Source organism: Myiozetetes cayanensis, unplaced genomic scaffold (genome assembly GCF_022539395.1).
Source record: "Myiozetetes cayanensis isolate MyiCay16 unplaced genomic scaffold, myiCay2020 scf5-8, whole genome shotgun sequence".
NCBI lineage: Eukaryota > Metazoa > Chordata > Aves > Passeriformes > Tyrannidae > Myiozetetes > Myiozetetes cayanensis.
In genome coordinates this window covers 93,395,625-93,414,921 of record NW_026087742.1, presented here as the reverse complement: position 1 = coordinate 93,414,921, position 19,297 = coordinate 93,395,625, and the positions used below count along the sequence as shown (strand labels likewise).

The following is a 19,297-nucleotide window of genomic DNA, read 5'->3' as shown; positions in this document are numbered from 1 at the left end:
TTTTCTCTTTGGCAACAGGCTCAGATTTCTGATCGCATGGGGATACTTTGCAAATCTGATACTGTCCACTCATTTATTATTGATCACTAGGGTTCAATCTCTTATGCTGTATCTACATATTGATGTTGTTCTGCATGGTACAGCATGCAGTCCAGTTGCATTTTGCATTCTGTGTATTGAACTAGGTGTCTTTAGGAACATTTTAAAATAATATATTTAAAGACCTTCCTTCTGCAGTCTTTCTAAAATAGAATCTATCTAAAATAGAATTTATCATTGCAGAGAAATGTTTTTCACAAAAGTATTTTTTATATTTCTGAGATATATTGGATAAAGTTTTGCAATATATTTATCATTTTTATTGAGAAATGACTTGAGAATGAGGATTTGTTGAGAAAAAGTAAGACAGTAACGTTTCAGATATATTGAATGCTGCATGCAGAATTGAAGTGAGTTGTATTGAAATGAAATAAATATGTAATAAGCCACGCATGTAAATTTGGAAACTAATATCAGCAGCCTGGGAACAGTTTTCCTCATATTTATCAGTGAAAAGTCAGGTAATTTATACAGTTTTGGTGAGAGATTTCAACATCTTTACATGCATATTCATACAATTGCAACATCTAATCATAATATTCATAATAGGCGGGGTCTGGGCAGAGTCTGGGGTGGAGCCCTCTTGTGAGGTGCTGTTCTGGTGGTGGTTCCTGTTTCTTCATCCTCAGGGGGTCGTATTTTACTCTTCACCTCCTATTTCACCCCTTATCTCCTTGTGTTCCTGTTCTATCTCTTTGCTCGTGTTCTTATCTGGGTGTGTAACATGCAAGGTACCATCCTTTAAAATTCCTAAGATCTAGCTTCTATCTTTAACTAAGCATTCTAAATTAACTCTTTAGGCCTTTGCTCAAGTTCAATCATATGTAGGTTTCTTATTGTCTGGCCTAAGAGGTCATATGTATAATAATAGCACTCAAGTTCATCAACACAATTCTGGCCATCTGAATTTAAACTGAAGATGCAGTCTCTGTGCTATTTGCTACCTGCAACATGTTCCACACTAGTTGTGTACCTCACTGGTTAACAGTGGGTCCAGTCCTGTTCAAGGTCTTCATTAATGGACAGTGAGGTGGAGAGTGAAACAGAGCACACCCTCTGTAAGGGTGTAAGCTAATAGATGATTCAAAGCTGTGAGGCAGGGATGATACACCACACTAAAAATGCATATTATTAAAAACTGCAAAATATTTCTTTTTTAAGCAAGATACTACATTAGGTGTACATCGTTATCTAGAATTGCTTCTTTACCTAAATTCTGAGACTTCTCTTACTTCTTCTGCCATAACTTTCACCAAACTTGACCTTCTGTTTGGGATCATTTTGAACATTTCTTAAGAAAGGAATTAACATGGAACTAATAATGGCCAGTCTTCACGAGCGAAGATCCGGGGAAGGTCTTTACACCTTCCAGCCTGCGCATTGGATTTTTTAGGTGAGACACAGTGTGCGCGGAACTGAGCCCACCCTTTAATCCTAAGGTTCATCTGCCGGGGCCAAGCGAGCTTGGACGGTGGCAGTGAGGTCCTCAGGACGTAGGTGGGTTGCCTTTAAGGGCTAACGAGCCCCACCTGCCCGGGAGTGGCCCTGACCGGGAATCGAACCCGGGTCTCCGCGGTGATAGCGCCGCGCCTTTACCACTAGACCACCAGGGGCTCCTTTTAACATGGAACTACCCAATAAAAATTACTTGGAGCTGAGTAATTCCACATGAGGTCCTTCTTTCAGTGATATTACATCTTAGAGAGGAGTTTAAAGTGTGCTGCTGACCAAGATAATTATCCCCCTTTTCCTGAATTTGATATGTCAAAGGTCATTTGGTTTCTAAACTCAACGAGGAAGAAAATGTTCTTCTAGCATTGCCTGAAGGTTATCTATATACCATAAAGAATAGATACCTGTATGAATTTGTGGGGGTTTTATTATCTACAAATCAACTAGATATGAAATTGTGTTTCTTCCATAATTCTACCATCACCAGTAAACTCTCATTGATCAGTGAGTGGAAAAAAAAACCAAACAAAAATCATACGCCCTAGTAGTGGCACAAGTGCAATAAGTAGCTGTTAAACCATCTTTCAAAGATCCTGTGATCTTCAAATCCACTCTTTGTTTGATTTTTTAATCATTTTTTTATTTTATCTGGCAGAACAGGGAAGTAGAAATTTATTTTCATAGCACTATAATGAATGTAAGATTTTACACTTGCAAGACTCCTTTCATTTCTTTTCACTAAGAATGAGAGTCAAATCCTCTCATCTAATCTTATTTAGCAATTCAGAAGATATACATATAATTTATATCTCCTGTCTAGGCTTCCCTTGCAGTCAACAAGGGAAAACTAGAAAAATGTAGTGTGTTTCATAGCAGGAGAGATTATTTTGCTGCAGACGATATGGTCTAGTAGGGTATCTGAGGAGTTTGAGACAACTGAGGTGAGTCATTTTTGATGCCTATCTGTCACTATGATGCAAACTCAGGAAATCACCTCAGGCTAAACCTTAAATTTGATGACCTAAGGCCTACATGAATTTGCTAGTGTGTCATACCAGGAGCTCAGAGTGCAGGAGTCATGAGTCAGGAGCCCATTGCAAGGGTTTTTTTGATACAATACTTGCAGAGCAAGCTCCTGAAAGAAGTAGTCATACATTCTATTAATAATTTCATATTACAGTGACCTCTGCTGCTGTGGTTTTAAGAGAGACTGTCCTTGGTACTTCTCATTTTTATTAGCTAAACTCTTTATCATACAAGCTGTTAAGAAAAGTTATTAAATTTACCTGAGGTCAATCCTATTTCATAATTCCTTGCCGTTAAAAGCAATAGAGAGGACACTTTAATTAATATTATAACCTCTTAAGGAAGATAAGTGACATTTAACTGGTATTGTAGCTTCTAGTGATGTAACACTAGTAAAGTTCTATGTCCACCAGACATTTATGAATTTTCAAGTATGAGATCTTTCTTGTTAAAAAAAAAAAGTTAAAGGATTTCTCTTCATAGAGCAAATTTCTACATTAACAATATTTAATATAGAAAATATAAGTTTTCTTATCATGCTGGTGATTTCTTTCCAAGCTTTTCATGAATCTCTTCCTCTCACCCACCCCTGCTCTCAATGGTTCCTCTTAGTTGTCTGTCCTTTATATTGAATTTTGAATGAAACATAAAGAAATTTCAGCCTGGCTTCTTTAGGAACTACAGCAGAAATCATTGAGCTCACTTTCATTGTCTCCAGTTAGTGACAAATGGCACTTTTATTTGGCAATGGATGGTTCTCTTTGAGGTTGGATTGATGGATGAGGCCATAAGAGATTGGGCCAGCTGACAAGGTTACCCGTACCAGCTGTCTACCCATCCCTACTGCAGGGGTGTCTGTGCTGCTTGTCAGTCAGCTTTTGAACCACTGCTGGTTACTGTGTAGTGTTTTTGACTGTAGTCTGTGACAGTTTATTTAAAAATGCTGTGCTGCAAATGATGGTGGTTCCAAAACTCACTGATGAGCAGCTCAGACATCTGTGTAGCAAAGGCAGACTGGACAGCTAGTGTGGCAGCAGTGTCAGCTGTCTCAAACAAAGCCAGGTTTTTGACATTCAAGACTTCTTTATTTTGTCTTTGCTTTTTTGTGTGTTTGGTTTTGTTTAAGGTTATAATCAGCCTGCTGTCTAAGACCCCCAGATCTGAAGTGTTTTTGAATGCGAATGTATAAGAACCCCAGTTGTGTTTTGAGGTTTCACTACAAAATACTAAAATGCTTTTAATTCTTGTCTATAGGCTGGAGCAAATGTGCTTCTGCAAGATGTTAATGGAAATATTGCACTTGATTATGCTGTAGAAGGGACTGAATCTAGCGGCATCCTTCTGATGTACTTGGAAGAAAATGGTAAGTCAGCTCTTCAGCTTTTGGAATGTCATAAAAATGATGAGGAAGTATATTGATTTAATGTAAGTCACACCAAAGCTAATTGAACTATATGACTTCGGAGATGAAGGGCAGGAAAATGATTTGGAGTTTTCAGTGTGTTTAGACAAAGGCTGGTGGCAGTTGCCGTTGTCAAATCTGCTTTTGCCTTTCATATAGAGATACCAGAACGTGAATTCAAAGCAGAAAAAACTGCAGCAATGCAGAAACTTTTAAAACAATTAATTTAACAGTTTGAGGACCAGGTTTCACATTTGTATTTCATTTCACATGTGAGTTATGTATGTCTCAGTGTATTTTTTCAAGTGACTGCTAAATAAATAAATGCTAATCATTTGAATGGACATGCCTATGATGCTTTATCACTTATTCAAAAATATTAGTATTGTTTTTGGTTTAATTATGAAAATACTGTAGGTAGATTTCTATTATGAATTATGCTTAATATGTTATAGACCTGTGTTGAAAAAATAGGTTTGTTGATCATCAGTTCAAAATTTAGATAAGAGTTCTGAAGCTAGATTTCTAACATTGCTTTTGACTATAATAGGTTGTCTTAAGATCGTATGTGGTTCATCTTAACTTAAGGAAAATGCATTAAGCAGAAATAATGAACCGTAATTTAAAAATGTGTAATTTCAACATCGCCTCCATGTAAGAAATCTTTTTAGCATAAACTAAGTTAAATTATATTCTGTTAATGAACACTTAAAATAGAAGTTAACTTACACTGTAAAGGAAATCACACTCATTATCAGGTTCTGTACTGTTAGTCCATAGCACATCTAGTGTGTTGCATAACTTTTATAACTTTTCTTCCTCTGTGCCTGGCAATGTCTTCACAGCTCAGGAACTCTCGTTTTGGATTTTCCTAATGGCAAGACAGCTATTAGTTTCTAAAAACTTGATTGCTTTGAAAAATGCAGATATTTGAAGTCATAATGCTCCAGATACTTGGGGTCATGTGGTATTTAACATGTAGGCTTGAAGCATGCAACAAGCCTGTAGCATACAAGATGTATTCTGCCTACTTGCAATTATTAATGCAGATCTATCAGAAAATGTTTCCTCTTATCTTGGTTTGTCTCTCTTTTTGTGTGTTTGCAAAATAAAATATATTGGGGAAAAAAGAACAAAAAGATTGTCTAGTTTCTTGGTGAAGTGTTTACGCTGAAGGAACTTGCTTGGAACGGTGGACTTTTTTTGATTCTAAAGGTATCAGTGATATCTCTTTTCCAGTAGATAGGAGAGAAAGACACTGTTCATCATTAAGCAATGATTCTGTGAATGTGGGAGATTTCCAAATTAAAAAACTTAAATATTATGAAGGTGAGATCTACCTCAACTAACTACTATCTAAGCCCAAGCTAATCATGCAGACCTGCAGGCACTCAGAAGCCTAGTGGGCTCATGAGCTCCAGGATTTTATTTGGGTTGATTTATCTTCATCAAGTGTCTGGTAGTCACTCTATAGCAAACCCTTCTTAGACTAAAAGAAATGCTGCGAAGGTAGGTATCTGTAATGGGTCATCTGAACTTCATGCTTCTTTCCAAGTGCTATAAAGGGAGCCCAGAACACCTAACTGAGACATAGAAGTCTACTGTGTAGGATGATTTTTACGACATTTAAATTTGCAGGTCTATATTTAGGTGCGTATACACTGACTTTGGTGTCTAAATTCCTATCACCATTAGTGGAGTGCTAGGAAATACTCTGCCTCTGGAGAGCAGAAGGGTTGTTCATTTGACCAGCCACAAGGAAAACAATGGTAAAAGCTGCTAAATTTGTTCTGTGTCAAGATGTTATTGGTTTTGCATGTTACTGGTGTTCTTGTTTTGCTATGAAAAGAAAGTCATGACATTTCAGGACTGTGATATCTGCCAAGGCAAGGCCACCTGAGAGTAGACCATGTTACTGAGAGCCACATTGGATTGGAGGTTCTATTATCTGTCTAGGCTCCCATTCCAGTGCTAATCCATCTTTATGTCATTTCTTTTCATTTTATTTTCAGTTGAAATTTTCTTTATTGCCTCTAGCTTCTTATCCTTTCATTGTTTATTTCCAGGAAGTGTCTCCCTTCAGAGGTGAAATGAAAAGGTGATTTTTTTTTCCCCTATTTTTCCTGTTTTCTTTCTGAACCTGGTTGAGAAAGTCCACCTGGCAACTTCCATAACCTTTATTTTGATAAATAACATCTTAATATTTTAAGGCAAAGCTTTGATTTATTAATGACATGTAAAAAATATTGAACTTCAAATGACTACTAGTGTGTTCTCTGTTTTAGAGGCAGAATGTTCTACTGTAAAAATGTGTCAGTGAAACTCTGATCATGGCATATGATCCTTATGTTCCCTCCTTTTCCATTAAACTGTTTTAAATATTTAATACTTTGAAGAATGCAACATTTTTGTTTACTTCCTTTCTTGCTATTTCGTTGCGTATTGGATTGCATGACTCAGCTATAAACTACAAATGATTGGCAGATGTTTCTTGGTTCTGTATTTGCCAAGCCATAGGAGGTAACACATTCACTGTAATTCATTTCCAAAAGAGAGGTGTTCCCTTTTGTCCTCCAAGATCTCAGGCTCCGTCTTTCAAGGGTAACTGTGCATTCAAAGAACATCAGCTGTGATATTTAATCTGAGAAAAGACTATTTGTGGAATTAATGTCTTTCTTGAGTGTTGTATAGTGAGTTTATGCATTAGCTGATTCTTACAAAAGCAAAAGAAAATCATCTGTTGTGATTTTATTTTTTTAAGAATGACTTTCTGTAAATAACATATCTACCCAAAGGTATAGATGATATTTCTTTTTCTACTATGACACATAAGAAAAAATGGGCATTGCTTTTTTGCAAAGTATTCTTTTTGTTTTTAACAATTCACTTTCTGTTGGGTAAATTAATTTTGAATAGGTGGAAAAAGCTTTTTGACCTTGGATGGTAATAGAGATTTCATGCACTTCAGCAAAATCTATTTTGGTATTCCAAGGTGTGTGAATAATGGATCTGAATATTAAGGGGATCATATCCAGGTGTCTCAGAAAGCTTACACAGAGCCAAAATCATGTGCAAGTCCTATCTATTTAGGTAGTTTTGTATGGTTTAAATCAGTTAAAATATTGTGCAGATTTCACAAAAATAGACCATGGTTTAATAAATACTTACTAGCAAGTGGATTAAGCTTTACTCTTCAGCTGCAAAATAGGAGGAATAAATTTATTTTTCTGCCTTGAAGCAGTAGGTAGAATAAAAAAGAAAAAGAACCTAAGTGTTAGTACAGAATCCTACACTGTGATTAACATTAGCCAGAAATAGCCAACTTGTAAAGTACTACAATAAGGAAAGTTTCCCTGAAGCTAACAGTTAACTAACAGCATAAGGGAAATTCAGAAAATTAGTGGGCAAAGGATTAAGGAAAAATTTACAGTAAAACTAATACATGATGGGAAGACCCACCAAAAATTAATTTTGATTCAAAATCTAAAGTAACTTGAAATTATTCATAAAATCCAGTGTAGTTGCTTAACTTAATGGTTTGCACTAAAACCAAACTTCTACTCACCTGCTCACTCATTCTCTTCCTGAGGTGGTCACGGGGAGAAAACAAGATGAGAAAGCTTGTGGTTTGAGATAAAGACAGTGAGATTGCTTATCAGTTACTGTCAAACTGCAAAACAGACTCAACGTGGTGAAAATTGTCAATTGGAACAGGTTCAGGGAGTAAGAAACAGCTCGAGTCAGTACATGGCGGTCATGGGAGTCTTCACACTTTTCCTCTGCTCCAGTGTGGGTTTTTCACAGGTATGCAGTTCCTTCAGGAATATCTGTCTGCTTTGGCATGTGTCACACATGTCCTTCAGTGGACCTGCAGGAGCTGATTAGAACTGTCTGTGGTCCACACAGGACAGCCTCTGGCTCTTCCACAGAGGCCCTACCCACAGCCCCACAACTGCCAACATCTAGAAAAGAAGTTGTGTGTTTCTCAATACTCTGGTGCTTTTTATGAGAATAAGATCAAAATAAAAATCCCAGTTGTATGTTATTTTTCATCAGTTTTGGTTGCTATTAATTTAAAAAAATGTTCAGAATATATACACCAAAATGTTTTAACTTTGAGGTTGCACTACAGAATCTAGTAATCCAACAAGAGAAAAAAATCATGTAGTTTCTTCAGAGCACTCAAGAAAAGCAGTTGATATAAATCAACATAGTTTCAGAAAAATACTACCCTAAATTTTAATATATAACACTGTTTCACAGACATTTAAGGAAATATTGCTAATATACTGCAATAAGAACTGACTAAAATGCCAAAACATATGGATTGTTAGCACTAAAGATCAGCAAGCTTCAGCTAAAACTAAATCCCCTGATATATTTGATATTTTAGAACCATATGCACTATGATCTTGTTTTATGCTTACAAATTTTCTTTTAACAATATTGATGCAGTGGGTTGCAGTAGTTTCTGTTTGTAGACAGAAAAATGTGCAATCAAAACCCAAGAGCCTCAGGGTGGTTCAAAGTTTTTTCACTTTGGTTCTTGTTGATTGGCAACCACCTGCCCATAAGATTATCACACACAAAAAAATCTATTTTCTGTATTAATTGATAGGGGTTAGCTGTTGGTGTTGCCAATGAGAACAGGGGATGAAATGAGATGATTCAGTAGATCCCTTCAAGTCCAAAAAACGAAGCACACAGCTGACAGATGTCATAGTTGTAGAAAATCTCATAGTTGAGAATGCTTATCTTCCTTTGGCCTTTATGTTTTCTAATATAAGCGTGAATAAGCTACCTTAATTTTTTTTTTTCTAGTTCTTGGGGAACTGACTTTGAAGTCTTAGATTCCTTTTAATATTTTTGTGCTTCCAGCATGTTACCCATATGTTTCCATCAAAGGAAAAACCTTTAAATCTACCATGCAGACTTTTGGCACTGGAATTAACATTTTAAGTTATAGCTAGTAGTTTATGATCTACTGACTGATGCTCGAAGGAAAACAGGCATCTCCTTCACTAGTAGGCTTTGCAAAGATTTGAAAGAAGATTGTAAAGAACATCAGAAACTGGGGATGCCCTTTTAGTATCCTTTCAAACAACTTATCAAGGAATAATCTAATTCCATTACCATAAGATATATGTAATCCTTTTTTTTATAGAATTCCTGAAATTATAGCCATTATCAAGTTGGGAAAAAAATGTCAGTGCTCGCAGTGCACCACAGACCCTGTGACCTGTCCCCCAGCCTTTCTCCCTGGGGCTTAGCTACCTGTGCTCAAAACCAGCTGTGATGTGGTACAGCCATATAACCTGGGAGCCATTGGCTGAGAGAAGAGCTAAGTTGTGAGGCAGAGCTGGGAGAAGCATTGTCATGATCTTTCACTCATCATTTGTCTCTGAAGCCACGTTTAGGCTCAGGTCTTTGCTTGAGGTAGTCCAGTCTCCAGCCATGAACGTTGCTGATCCCAACCCTGAATCACTGACTTGACTCCTTGCTTCAACTGATTTATCTGGATTTGTCATTAGAAGCTTTTCTGACAGTCGCAGGAATACTCTTGGCCTTGATTCCCCTCACCAGACCTTCTTGATTTTCCTGTTTGTGTAGAGGGACTGTGCTCTGGTCAACACAGACACTGCCCTGCTTGCCCTGTATTCACCCTCAGCTCCTGCCTCCCTGGTATGTCGTGATCAGCCTGCTTTTACTGCTCTCAGAAAAAAAACGTCAACCATAACACATTAAGACCTTGCAGAGAAATCCAGAGTATTGAAATACTATATATGAAGATCTTATTTCAGACTTGATACGTATCACAAGTAACCAGAGGCAGTGGTATACTTGTTTTACTTCTTTGTTCTAGTATTCATATTCCAAATAAAATAATGAATATGCAATGTATATCCACAAATGAATACTTTAAGCCTTGAGATTGTGCCAGTCTATTAAAGTAAATCACACAAAATATTTTAGTTTTCATACAAGTTTAGAAGCGTTATAGTTCATTTAATTAATTTTAGCTGAAAGGGTCATCAATATCCTTATTATAGAAAAGAGAGGGGGAAAAAAGCATGTTTCACTAGAGTGGGAGAATTGTCACTCTGATGTCTACATGAGGAGGAGGTGGGAATTTCATTTCTGATAACATTTTCAGACTAGAAGGAAATAAACTTTATCAGGTCAGAAAACCAACTGTATTCTGGGCTGCATCAAAAGCAGCATGGGCAGCAGGTCAAGGGAGGTGACTCTGTCCTTCTACTCCACTGTGTTGAGACCCCACCTGCAGTGCTGCATCCTGCTCTGGGGTCCCCAGCACAGGAAACACATCAGCCTGCTGGTAGCAAGTCCAGAGGAGGCCACTAAGATGATTTGAGGAATGGAGCACCTCTCCTGCAAGGAAAGGCTGAGAGAATTGTGTTTTGCTTTGTACTTGTCCCAGGAACAGGTGTTCCCCTTGCAGATGGAGAGGCTTCTTTGTACTGGACATTTATGAGGAAAATATTTTTAATAGCAATCCTCAGTTCTGTTTGCCATGTATTTCTTTATCACTGCAACTTTTTGAAAGTTACTTTTTGATTATTTATCTGAGGCTTTTATATTCCTTTGGGTTGTCACTCTTTTAATCATATGCCAGAGAGGGTGAGACAGCCACAGTACATGAAATAGCCTTGTCAGGTGTTTCTCTTAAACAGTGAGAAGTAATTTATTTTGTAGCTTTTAGGTTATGCTCATGCCTGTCATCAGCACTGATACTTATCACCAAATGTGTGCCCTGCAGGGTCACTACAGTTTAAGTGTTCCTTCTCCATCTTATCTCCTTCAGAATTGGTAAGCATGTAGCTCTTCTGATTTTACGGGGTATTTGGAGTGTATTTTTCTTCCTATGCCTTTTTGGTGTTTTTTTTTTCCTTCTCAACTTTACATTTTTTAAAATGTGAATCTGTTCCCAGAGTATGTGCCAATTTGTTTTTCTTCGTCTATTCGTGCTGGCTGTCATCCCATTTCAGCTGAATATCTAAACCACATTTCCCCTTTGAAAAGCAATGGGAAGGTCATTCTTCGATTCAGGCAGAAAGTGTTACTTTACTTTATGAGTAGCACTTTGTTGTTCTGTGTAAACTCCTGAAAAGTATCACTCCCTGGGGAGGGAGAGTGGACTCTCCAGAATTACAAACTTGATTCAGGGAAAGCACTTAGTGACAAAAGTCTCCTTGTTTGAACCTCAGAGAATGATACATGTGCATGCTTGATAAATCTGCTTCTCAGCTCCCCACTAGAGAAGTCTTTTGCTGAAGCCTAAACTGATATTTCTAATTTGTGGATTGTGAATTTAGTTTTTGGTTTTGAGTGTTTGAAGTATTCTCAGACAAAAGAGGTAGTGCATTAATTTCCACCCATTGCCTCTATCCTTGAAAAACAAAAGTTATTCTAATTGTTTACCAGACATTATCAAGAGAAAGAAAAAACTGACATGAGTTCTGTCAGCAGTACTTAAGAACAGATACACCCTTCAGGTATAAAATGCTACATATATTTTTTAACTTTAATCTTTCTTACCTGACAACATTAGAAAAAGCTTTATCATGATGACTGAGGTTTCATTTTGGCTGCTCAGTCTGTCAGTGTTCTATGTTTAAAATGTTAAGTCAGCACTGCAAACAATAGCTAATTTTGGGTGTATATTGCCCTTCATACCACATGGTGTTTTATAAATATAAACTTTGGTATTTGAGAGAGTTCTATCACTGGGACAATAATGTTAAACCATGAGTTTACAGTTTCAAGAATCAGGAAATAGGCAGAAACAGAAAGATTTAATTGGTGCCATGTGGCATCAGTAATCTGTAAATGTCATCAGGTGGTTTAAAATCATTACTCTGAAAAGTGATGAAGGCATAAAAGCTTTAGTTCTGATGAAATAAATAGATTGATTGTTAGGAGATGCTGAGAACATCCTATGAAATTCGCATTGTGTTTAGTCCAGCAACTGTCAGGCAATAGGATGTCAACACATTTCTGCTTTGCAGTGGTTGTCTAATTTCATCTATCAGTATCATATATATGTATATATGTGTGTGTGTGTCTAAATTACATTTATGTGAAAGATCACAGGGTTAATCCAGATACAGAAAACACCTAATTTTCTTCATCTTATGTTTAGATTTGTGGTTTACATTCAGTGTTATTTGAAAATAAGAGAATAAGTGAATGTGGCTAGGAAGTCTGCTTACCCTGAACATTTCACTTCAGAGCTGAAACTCTTACAAGTGTTGCAGGTAGCAGAAGATAAGGAAGTGTGTACAGTAGCATGTTAGAAAATTGTTGAGATTCTTTGATGAACTACATATGGTACACTCATTTATACAAATTCCAGGGTGGATTAAAACTAAGAAACTTAAAATATGATTTTACACTGAAAAATATGTCAATTGTTTTGTTAATGTAAAGAACTTCAAGAACTGTTAAAGATAAAATGTGAAGTTAAATATATATTAATTAAATAAACTTACAGTTTGTCACTTTTCAGCTCACTGACAAATGTGGAAGAGAACAAAGAAATCATTTATATAAATGTTGTGGGTTTGGTTTTTTTTATGTCATGACCAGGGCAGAGAGGAAGAATTTTTATACTCAGATTTTCTATAAATGCATTTAATTGATCACATGGAGCTAGAAGAAGAAGAATGAAGCCCTGAATTTTGGATAGATATTCCAATAAAACCACAGCCAGTTTCTATTTTACCCACTTAGCATTTTTGTTGTATCCTGTTTCTAATTTTAAACCTCTTCAGACTGGAGACCATACTTTCTTTTGGTTATAGGCTGCCTTGCTTATCTTCTTTCTAATACTGTTCTTTGACAGCTGTTTCTTTCAGTAGCAATGCTGACATAAGCAATTTCATAACCTTAATTCCTTTCATCCTCTCCCATTTGTTCCTGCCTCCACACCACATTTTCTCTTGGTTTATGGGGCCTTGCAATGGTCTAGGCTCAGCTGGAGAACTAATCCCAGTTAAAAATAACCCAGGCACATAAAAAAGTGTTGAGTTTTACTGTCATTTGCTTCACTTCACAATCTCTTAAGCAGTTGAGCCAACAGATTTGAGGGACTGGTCTGGGTACTGTGATGTATACACAGGGCTAAAAGAATGCAGCCAAAAATAATTTTAATTAAATAAGTACCAAATAATTGAGTGGCTTCCTTACACTGTTTAATTCTTTTCCCATTTACATGTATTTCACAATCCTAGTGAGTTTAATGATATTGCAACTGCTTTACCTACCGCTGCTCTTGCAGGCACTGGGAGATCAGGGCAGTTTGTTTCATATTGCTGACAGAACAGAAAATCATATATCTGTTCTTTATTGATGAATGAAATAGCAGAAGGTTTTATCCTTTTCCTTTTCCAGGTGTAGAGCTGAATTCATTGCGTCAAATGAAGATACAGAGACCTATGACAATGCTTACAGATGTCCAACAGCTCATATCAAGTGGAGGAAGCGTGAATCAAAAGAATGATGAAGGAGTTACCCTGGTGAGTGGGAATATGTAATCATCACCTATTGAATATATATGTATTGCAAGTATTCTGGTGAGCATGTTTGCAAGGCAATTCTTTTAAGAAGTAAAATGAACCAAGATTTTGGTTTTCATTTGGCCTTTTGAAAACATGTGTATGTCAATTCCCTGCATATTATAGATTTTAAAATAGGCTAGTGCAACATTTTAATGACAACTTTCTAGCCACTAAATATAACAGATGCAACGTAAAAATTAATAGTAAAAAATATTAACGCTGTAGTTTAGTGCTCAGCAGATACTTGTGGTCTCTGACATACTCTCTGTGTGAGAGAGGAGCTGAAACATAACTCAGGGATTCTTATTTTGGGTCATATCTTCTGGCTGAGCCAGGCTAAAGCACTGTTTCATGAAGTTATCCCATATTTATTCTGTGTAATGAAGCATCCACCATATAAGTGGATAAGCACTCCTGCTCCCAAGTTTGCATGCTATTTGTAATTGCTGGGTTTCATTGTGTTCGTTTTCTGCTAATAGATCTTCCATCCCTTTGTTTTGTCAGGATTTCTACTTCTTCAGCTGTGAAATAATTTTGAAATTAGTGTATTTTTCCATAAATAGCATGTCTGTGAAATGTACTCTTTGCATATAAAATCTTCAACACGACTACCAATCAATAAATGGTAAATCAGCAGCATTAATATATTGAATAACTTTTAAAAAGTACACTGTGTTTTTCTGCAAATACCGTACTAAAATAATTAGAACCCTAATAATTTTTAGTATTACTATTATTTCTGCATTTGCACTGAATTACATTGTGTGATACTGAATTAATAGACTGAATCATTAGTATTTAGGCCCATATTTAATACCTATTGAGTGTTTAAGCTATAACCAAAAAAGTGAACAGCCTCACATCTGGGATTGTTGAATCCAACCACTGGCTCGGTCTAGAAGCAGAATGCTGTGACTTTTGGGGTGGCCACCCCAAGGCAGTTAGCTGTATTTAAAAACAGGAAGAAAGCAGGGAAGAGATGGGAAGAAACAGCACAATTTTAATTTAATTCATAAAAGTATTAATTTAACTTCCAGTTTTCTGATACATTTAAGCTAAGCTGCTAAAACACATTCCTATTATAATTAACTTCTATTGCTGCTTTAGTCTGAATTGGCTAACTCAGTTAAACTGAGTTATGAACTTGGGTAAATGTTACTGTACAAAACCTTTTCTGTAGTTTAGCTGGAACAGTTGAAGTGTGTGTCTGAAATGGGTTTAACAGTACTGCAAATACTGGGAGAAAAATATTGTGAAGAGTTTATTTTTTGTTGTTTGTTTAGTGAAATGTTGACAAGGGATATTTTTTGCATGAACAGTTTTTATGCTGAACTTTGATTTTTTCAAGAAGTAGTTAACAAGCAGATAATTTTACTTTTGCTTGAGATTTCTATTATGCAAAACCTTTGTTTGACAAACTGGTGGGAAATCTAGAATTTGTGAAACTGCTCTCTCTCTATTCATGGGTGTGGAGTCAGTCAGTCTGTGATAGTTGTATGTGTATCAAAGGGTTCTGGGAATAGTGTTTTGTTGCTCTACATCTCTCTGTACAAAGAAGACAAATATCTCAGTTGTAAGTCCCAAATCAGATTTGTTTTCTCTTGACAGAATATAAGTCTAAATCCATGTGTAAGTTAGTAAATTTAATAAAGCAAAGTATTGTCATAAATATAGAAATACACACATTCTCATAGATTCAGAGCACCTATCTATGTAGACATGCAATACACAGAATATTTGTTAAAATTATTTTTTTGTTAAATTCTCCTGTAATAGTTTTTCTTTGAAAGATTTCAGTGATAAAATATTTCCTTTTTCCTATGAGCTTTTAAACTGCTTTAAAATAGCACTTGTCAAATTGATGCCTGAATAGAAAATGTAATTCCTTCTGTTAAAACACCCCCTCCCCCACAGCGTTATGTCAAATTATAGGAAAATTTTGAGGGTTTTGTACATTGGAAATCAGAGTATTGATAGCATGAAGAATTGGTGTTCTGCCCCAGGACAGGGCTATTCTGTCCCCTTGCCAGGGGAAGATTTTGGATGAGTTGTACTGTGTTTCATCCCTCTGCATCAAACATGTTCACACTCAAATCTTTATCCATACTCTGCATGTGCAAATGAACCAGAAATAGTAGGTAAGACAAATAATATCCTGGACTCTGATATTGGTGTCTCCTGTGCTTATAGCGACTTTGGAACTACACAGTTGCAGTAACAGGTTTTTGCATTTCAATCATCAGTAAGATAATATCTTCAGCTATAAACACTTCAAGAAGAAAAAGTCATGTAGTTGGGCTGTGTGATTTGTGCATACAGGTTACCACCTATAATCTCAGTTCTCAATTTCTGTAATTTTCTTATGCCCTATTCTTACTGACCATTGCGTATTGAGTCCTTCTGACTCAGGATGAGCAATTATATTGTGCCAAATTCCAAATTCAAGTGTTGTCCCCTTTGCTCCCAGAAGTGGAGGGAATGTTTGAAATGATAGCAGAGAATCATGAGAAAATACTCACCACACATAAGAAACGATTTCCACCAAAACTGCAAATTACAATTTTTCCATAATATAGGATTCTTTTTAGCATTTTCCTCTTTTACTTGATTATTACCACAGAAAATTATTTGTATTGACCTACTATTTGTCTTTCCCTATTTCTCTCTTCACAAGACCTGCTTGGTATTATATTGCTTTTATATGTATTTTTCATACTTGCTATTTGTATTAATTAAATAAAAAATAAAATATCTTTTTGTATAAAAAAAACCCTCATTCTATAGACAACATTGATAGTGGAATTGATTGCTGATATAAATGCCAACCACATATAGAACCTTAAATAATAATACATTGCAAAAAATAATGTCTAGCTTCTGAAATCAGCCATTAACAAAGATATTTTTGAATTTCTTTTTTCCCCTTCTAACCACTTCAGTGTTCAGTGCCTTATCACTCATACTGTATTTGCTACTTGGAGTGACAAGCCATGAGCAAACATAGCTACCTTTGAAGTTGTCCCTGCTTTAGCAGCAAGTTGTGCTACTTGACCTCCTGAAGTTACTTCTGACCTGAGTTTCTCTCAGTCTGTTACTGTTTTCCACCCTCCTTCTGTTCCACTTTGAAACGAAGTTTACAGATAACAGAAAATCAACTAAAATTACTTAAATAATTACCAATTATGATTAAGTATCTGAGGAAGAAATGCAACTATAGGAAATAAAATCTCTGTGGTTCAAAACTGAGAAAGTGTTTTCTGTGATTAATTTTGTGCTGCAGTCTCAATATGCCTGGTTTGATTATGTGTTAATGAATTCATTTTGGAGTAAAGTAGTGTCATCTTACATCTGAGATATTTGAACTGCCACAAAAGGTCTGGGCTCTAAGAGAGCTCAAGTTCTGTTGAAATGTATGATTCTTCCTGGGTTCATGAAGTTTTTGAACGTCTTTGAAAGGATTTTTGCTTGAAATTGTATGAAAAGGGGCAAGTAGACTAGATTGTTTAGTAGTTCTCAATAAGCTAACATTCTCATTTTTTGATGGGTCTTGTTTATAATGCTAAAAAAGATTACACAGTGGTTTTTTAGTCTGTAGTTAGCACATGTATATTTTGTATTCATTGTTATAATGATTTAGTCAAGATGTGTAATAACACACTGTGGATTTTTCTGAGTTCTTTAAAGCAACATTTAATTTTTATATTGCAGCTGCATGTGGCCTGTGCTAATGGATACAAGAATGTTGCATCTCTGATTCTGGATCATGGGGCTGATCTCAATGTAGCAGATAATCAGTACTGGACACCCCTACATTTAGCTGCGAAGTATGGACAGGTAAAGCATGATTTTTTTTCACCTGCTTCTCTTTTATTTATGATAATCTTCTGTACCAATAACAAATACTTTGAAGTCAGAGTGACTATTCTGATTTTAATGTGCAAAACTTTCACATTCGTGTAGTTTAGATGACATCTCAAATGACAGAGATCATTGAGTATTTATCGTTGAGGATAAACGTTGAAAAGCTGTCAACCCATACAGCTCATTAAAATCAATGTACCATCAACATCAATTTATCTCCAGCAAAAATTAAATTTGTACTGACATTTGAAAGGAAGACAAAATAAACACTTTTGTCTGTTATTTTCTTGTAGTCTGATGTCAAAGTTTATTTTTACCTAACTTTTTGCTGTATTTATGTGAAAGGATGTCCAGAAACCTCTGTGATGCATCTTAGCTCAGACTTCAGAATTAAATAATATACTTTATAGCAAGAAGATAGTAAAAATTTAGTAAAAATGATAGTAAAAATAAATGTCTTTGAGGCTAATTAGTTTTGCTGGGATACAGATTTCTCATATTGAGATACCCTGTATCTGCTCTTTTACAGAGTGTGAAAACTCAGCATATGTTCATAATAGATTAAGTAATTGGTTTATATATGTATGACCTGAAGCGCATCCTCACTAATTTCTGGTAGTGTACATTTACAGAGAAAAATTTTCTTAAAAAATATACTGAACCAAAAGTTTGTTAACAAGTGAGGCGTCAGTGGCATGCTACATGTACTGTAGACTTAGTTTTCTCATCCCATGTTATGCTGTGCTTTTCTGTAGTTCTGCTACAGTTCTACTCTCACTGATCCCTCTGGATCCTCATGTGGTCCTACAGTATGCACTCACTTTGCTGTGTTCAGACTTCAGTAGGGCAAGAAAACTCTTATTCAGAAGTAAGGTAATAGGAGTGATATGGTCTTGAGCTGGGGCTGCTATTTCTTATTTTCTTCATGGCTTACAAGTTCAGGCTTTATACTGCAATAATATAGTTATACTATGGCTGTACATTTCTTCTAGTGTGAAATCTAAACCCTCTTTTTATTGAAAAGGACTTGAAAGAACTGACTTGAATGGACTGGAAAAGAACTTGTCTTTGCTTATGTATGTGTAACACATACATGTTTCCAACACTAACTCTGGATGACTTGAAATACTTTTTTTTGTTGTGAAGTTAGATGTTCCTCTTTTTGAAACAGACCTGTGCATATAAAGTTTGTAATTGAAAATGGCTAATGGAAAAAAATGTTTCTTTCCTTTTTGAAGGGTTCTGAGGTAGGGAGCAGATGTGCTAGACTCTATACAAGCACTATGGGTATGCACAGAGAAAGACAAATGAAGTAACGTTGCACTCTTCCTCACTAAAATTAGCAGTTATATACAGACCAAAATATCTTCCCTTTGTAGTGTTAATGAATAACTCAATGTGGAGATAGATTATTATCATTATAGATAGTTTTCCAGTGTTATTTAGGAGATAAATACATCTTTCACATGATTCTGTTTGTGGAAAACAAATAAATCATTTAAACTCCTTTATAAGAGGGATTTATTAGATATCAGGGAATATTTCTTTCGGTAGTGAAACCATTGGGGTGTTTTTAAAGTTCCTTTTTTATGACAATAATTTTGAAACATCTTTTAGCCTTAATATGAATTCATGTGCATAATGTATTTATAATTCCATTTTGAGTAATTAATTATAGACTAATATGAGCATTGTTACTATTTTCGGAAAAAATAGTATGGCAGAATGGGAATAACCTTACTCAATGCATTATTTGGATATTCTCTTAAATTAAAATGTATTTATCTGGGAATAGTTACTTTTTAGCCAAAAACATTAATGTGCCCTGAGATAGTCATTAACATAAGTTCTGGACTCCATCCCTTACATTTTCACACTC

The 19,297-nt window shown here is 35.8% G+C and overlaps 1 protein-coding gene across 3 annotated transcripts in view; it reads left to right on the top strand.

Moving 5' to 3' along the window:
• MYO16 (myosin XVI) overlaps positions 1–19,297 on the top strand; it is a 359,061-nt gene that overhangs the window by 147,864 nt on the left and 191,900 nt on the right. For all 3 annotated transcript variants that reach the window (XM_050333209.1, XM_050333207.1, XM_050333208.1), the window contains 3 exons: positions 3,832–3,940; positions 13,391–13,515; positions 17,266–17,391. In XM_050333209.1, coding sequence (XP_050189166.1) covers positions 3,832–3,940; positions 13,391–13,515; positions 17,266–17,391 — 360 coding nt within the window. The remainder of the gene's footprint in view (positions 1–3,831; positions 3,941–13,390; positions 13,516–17,265; positions 17,392–19,297) is intronic.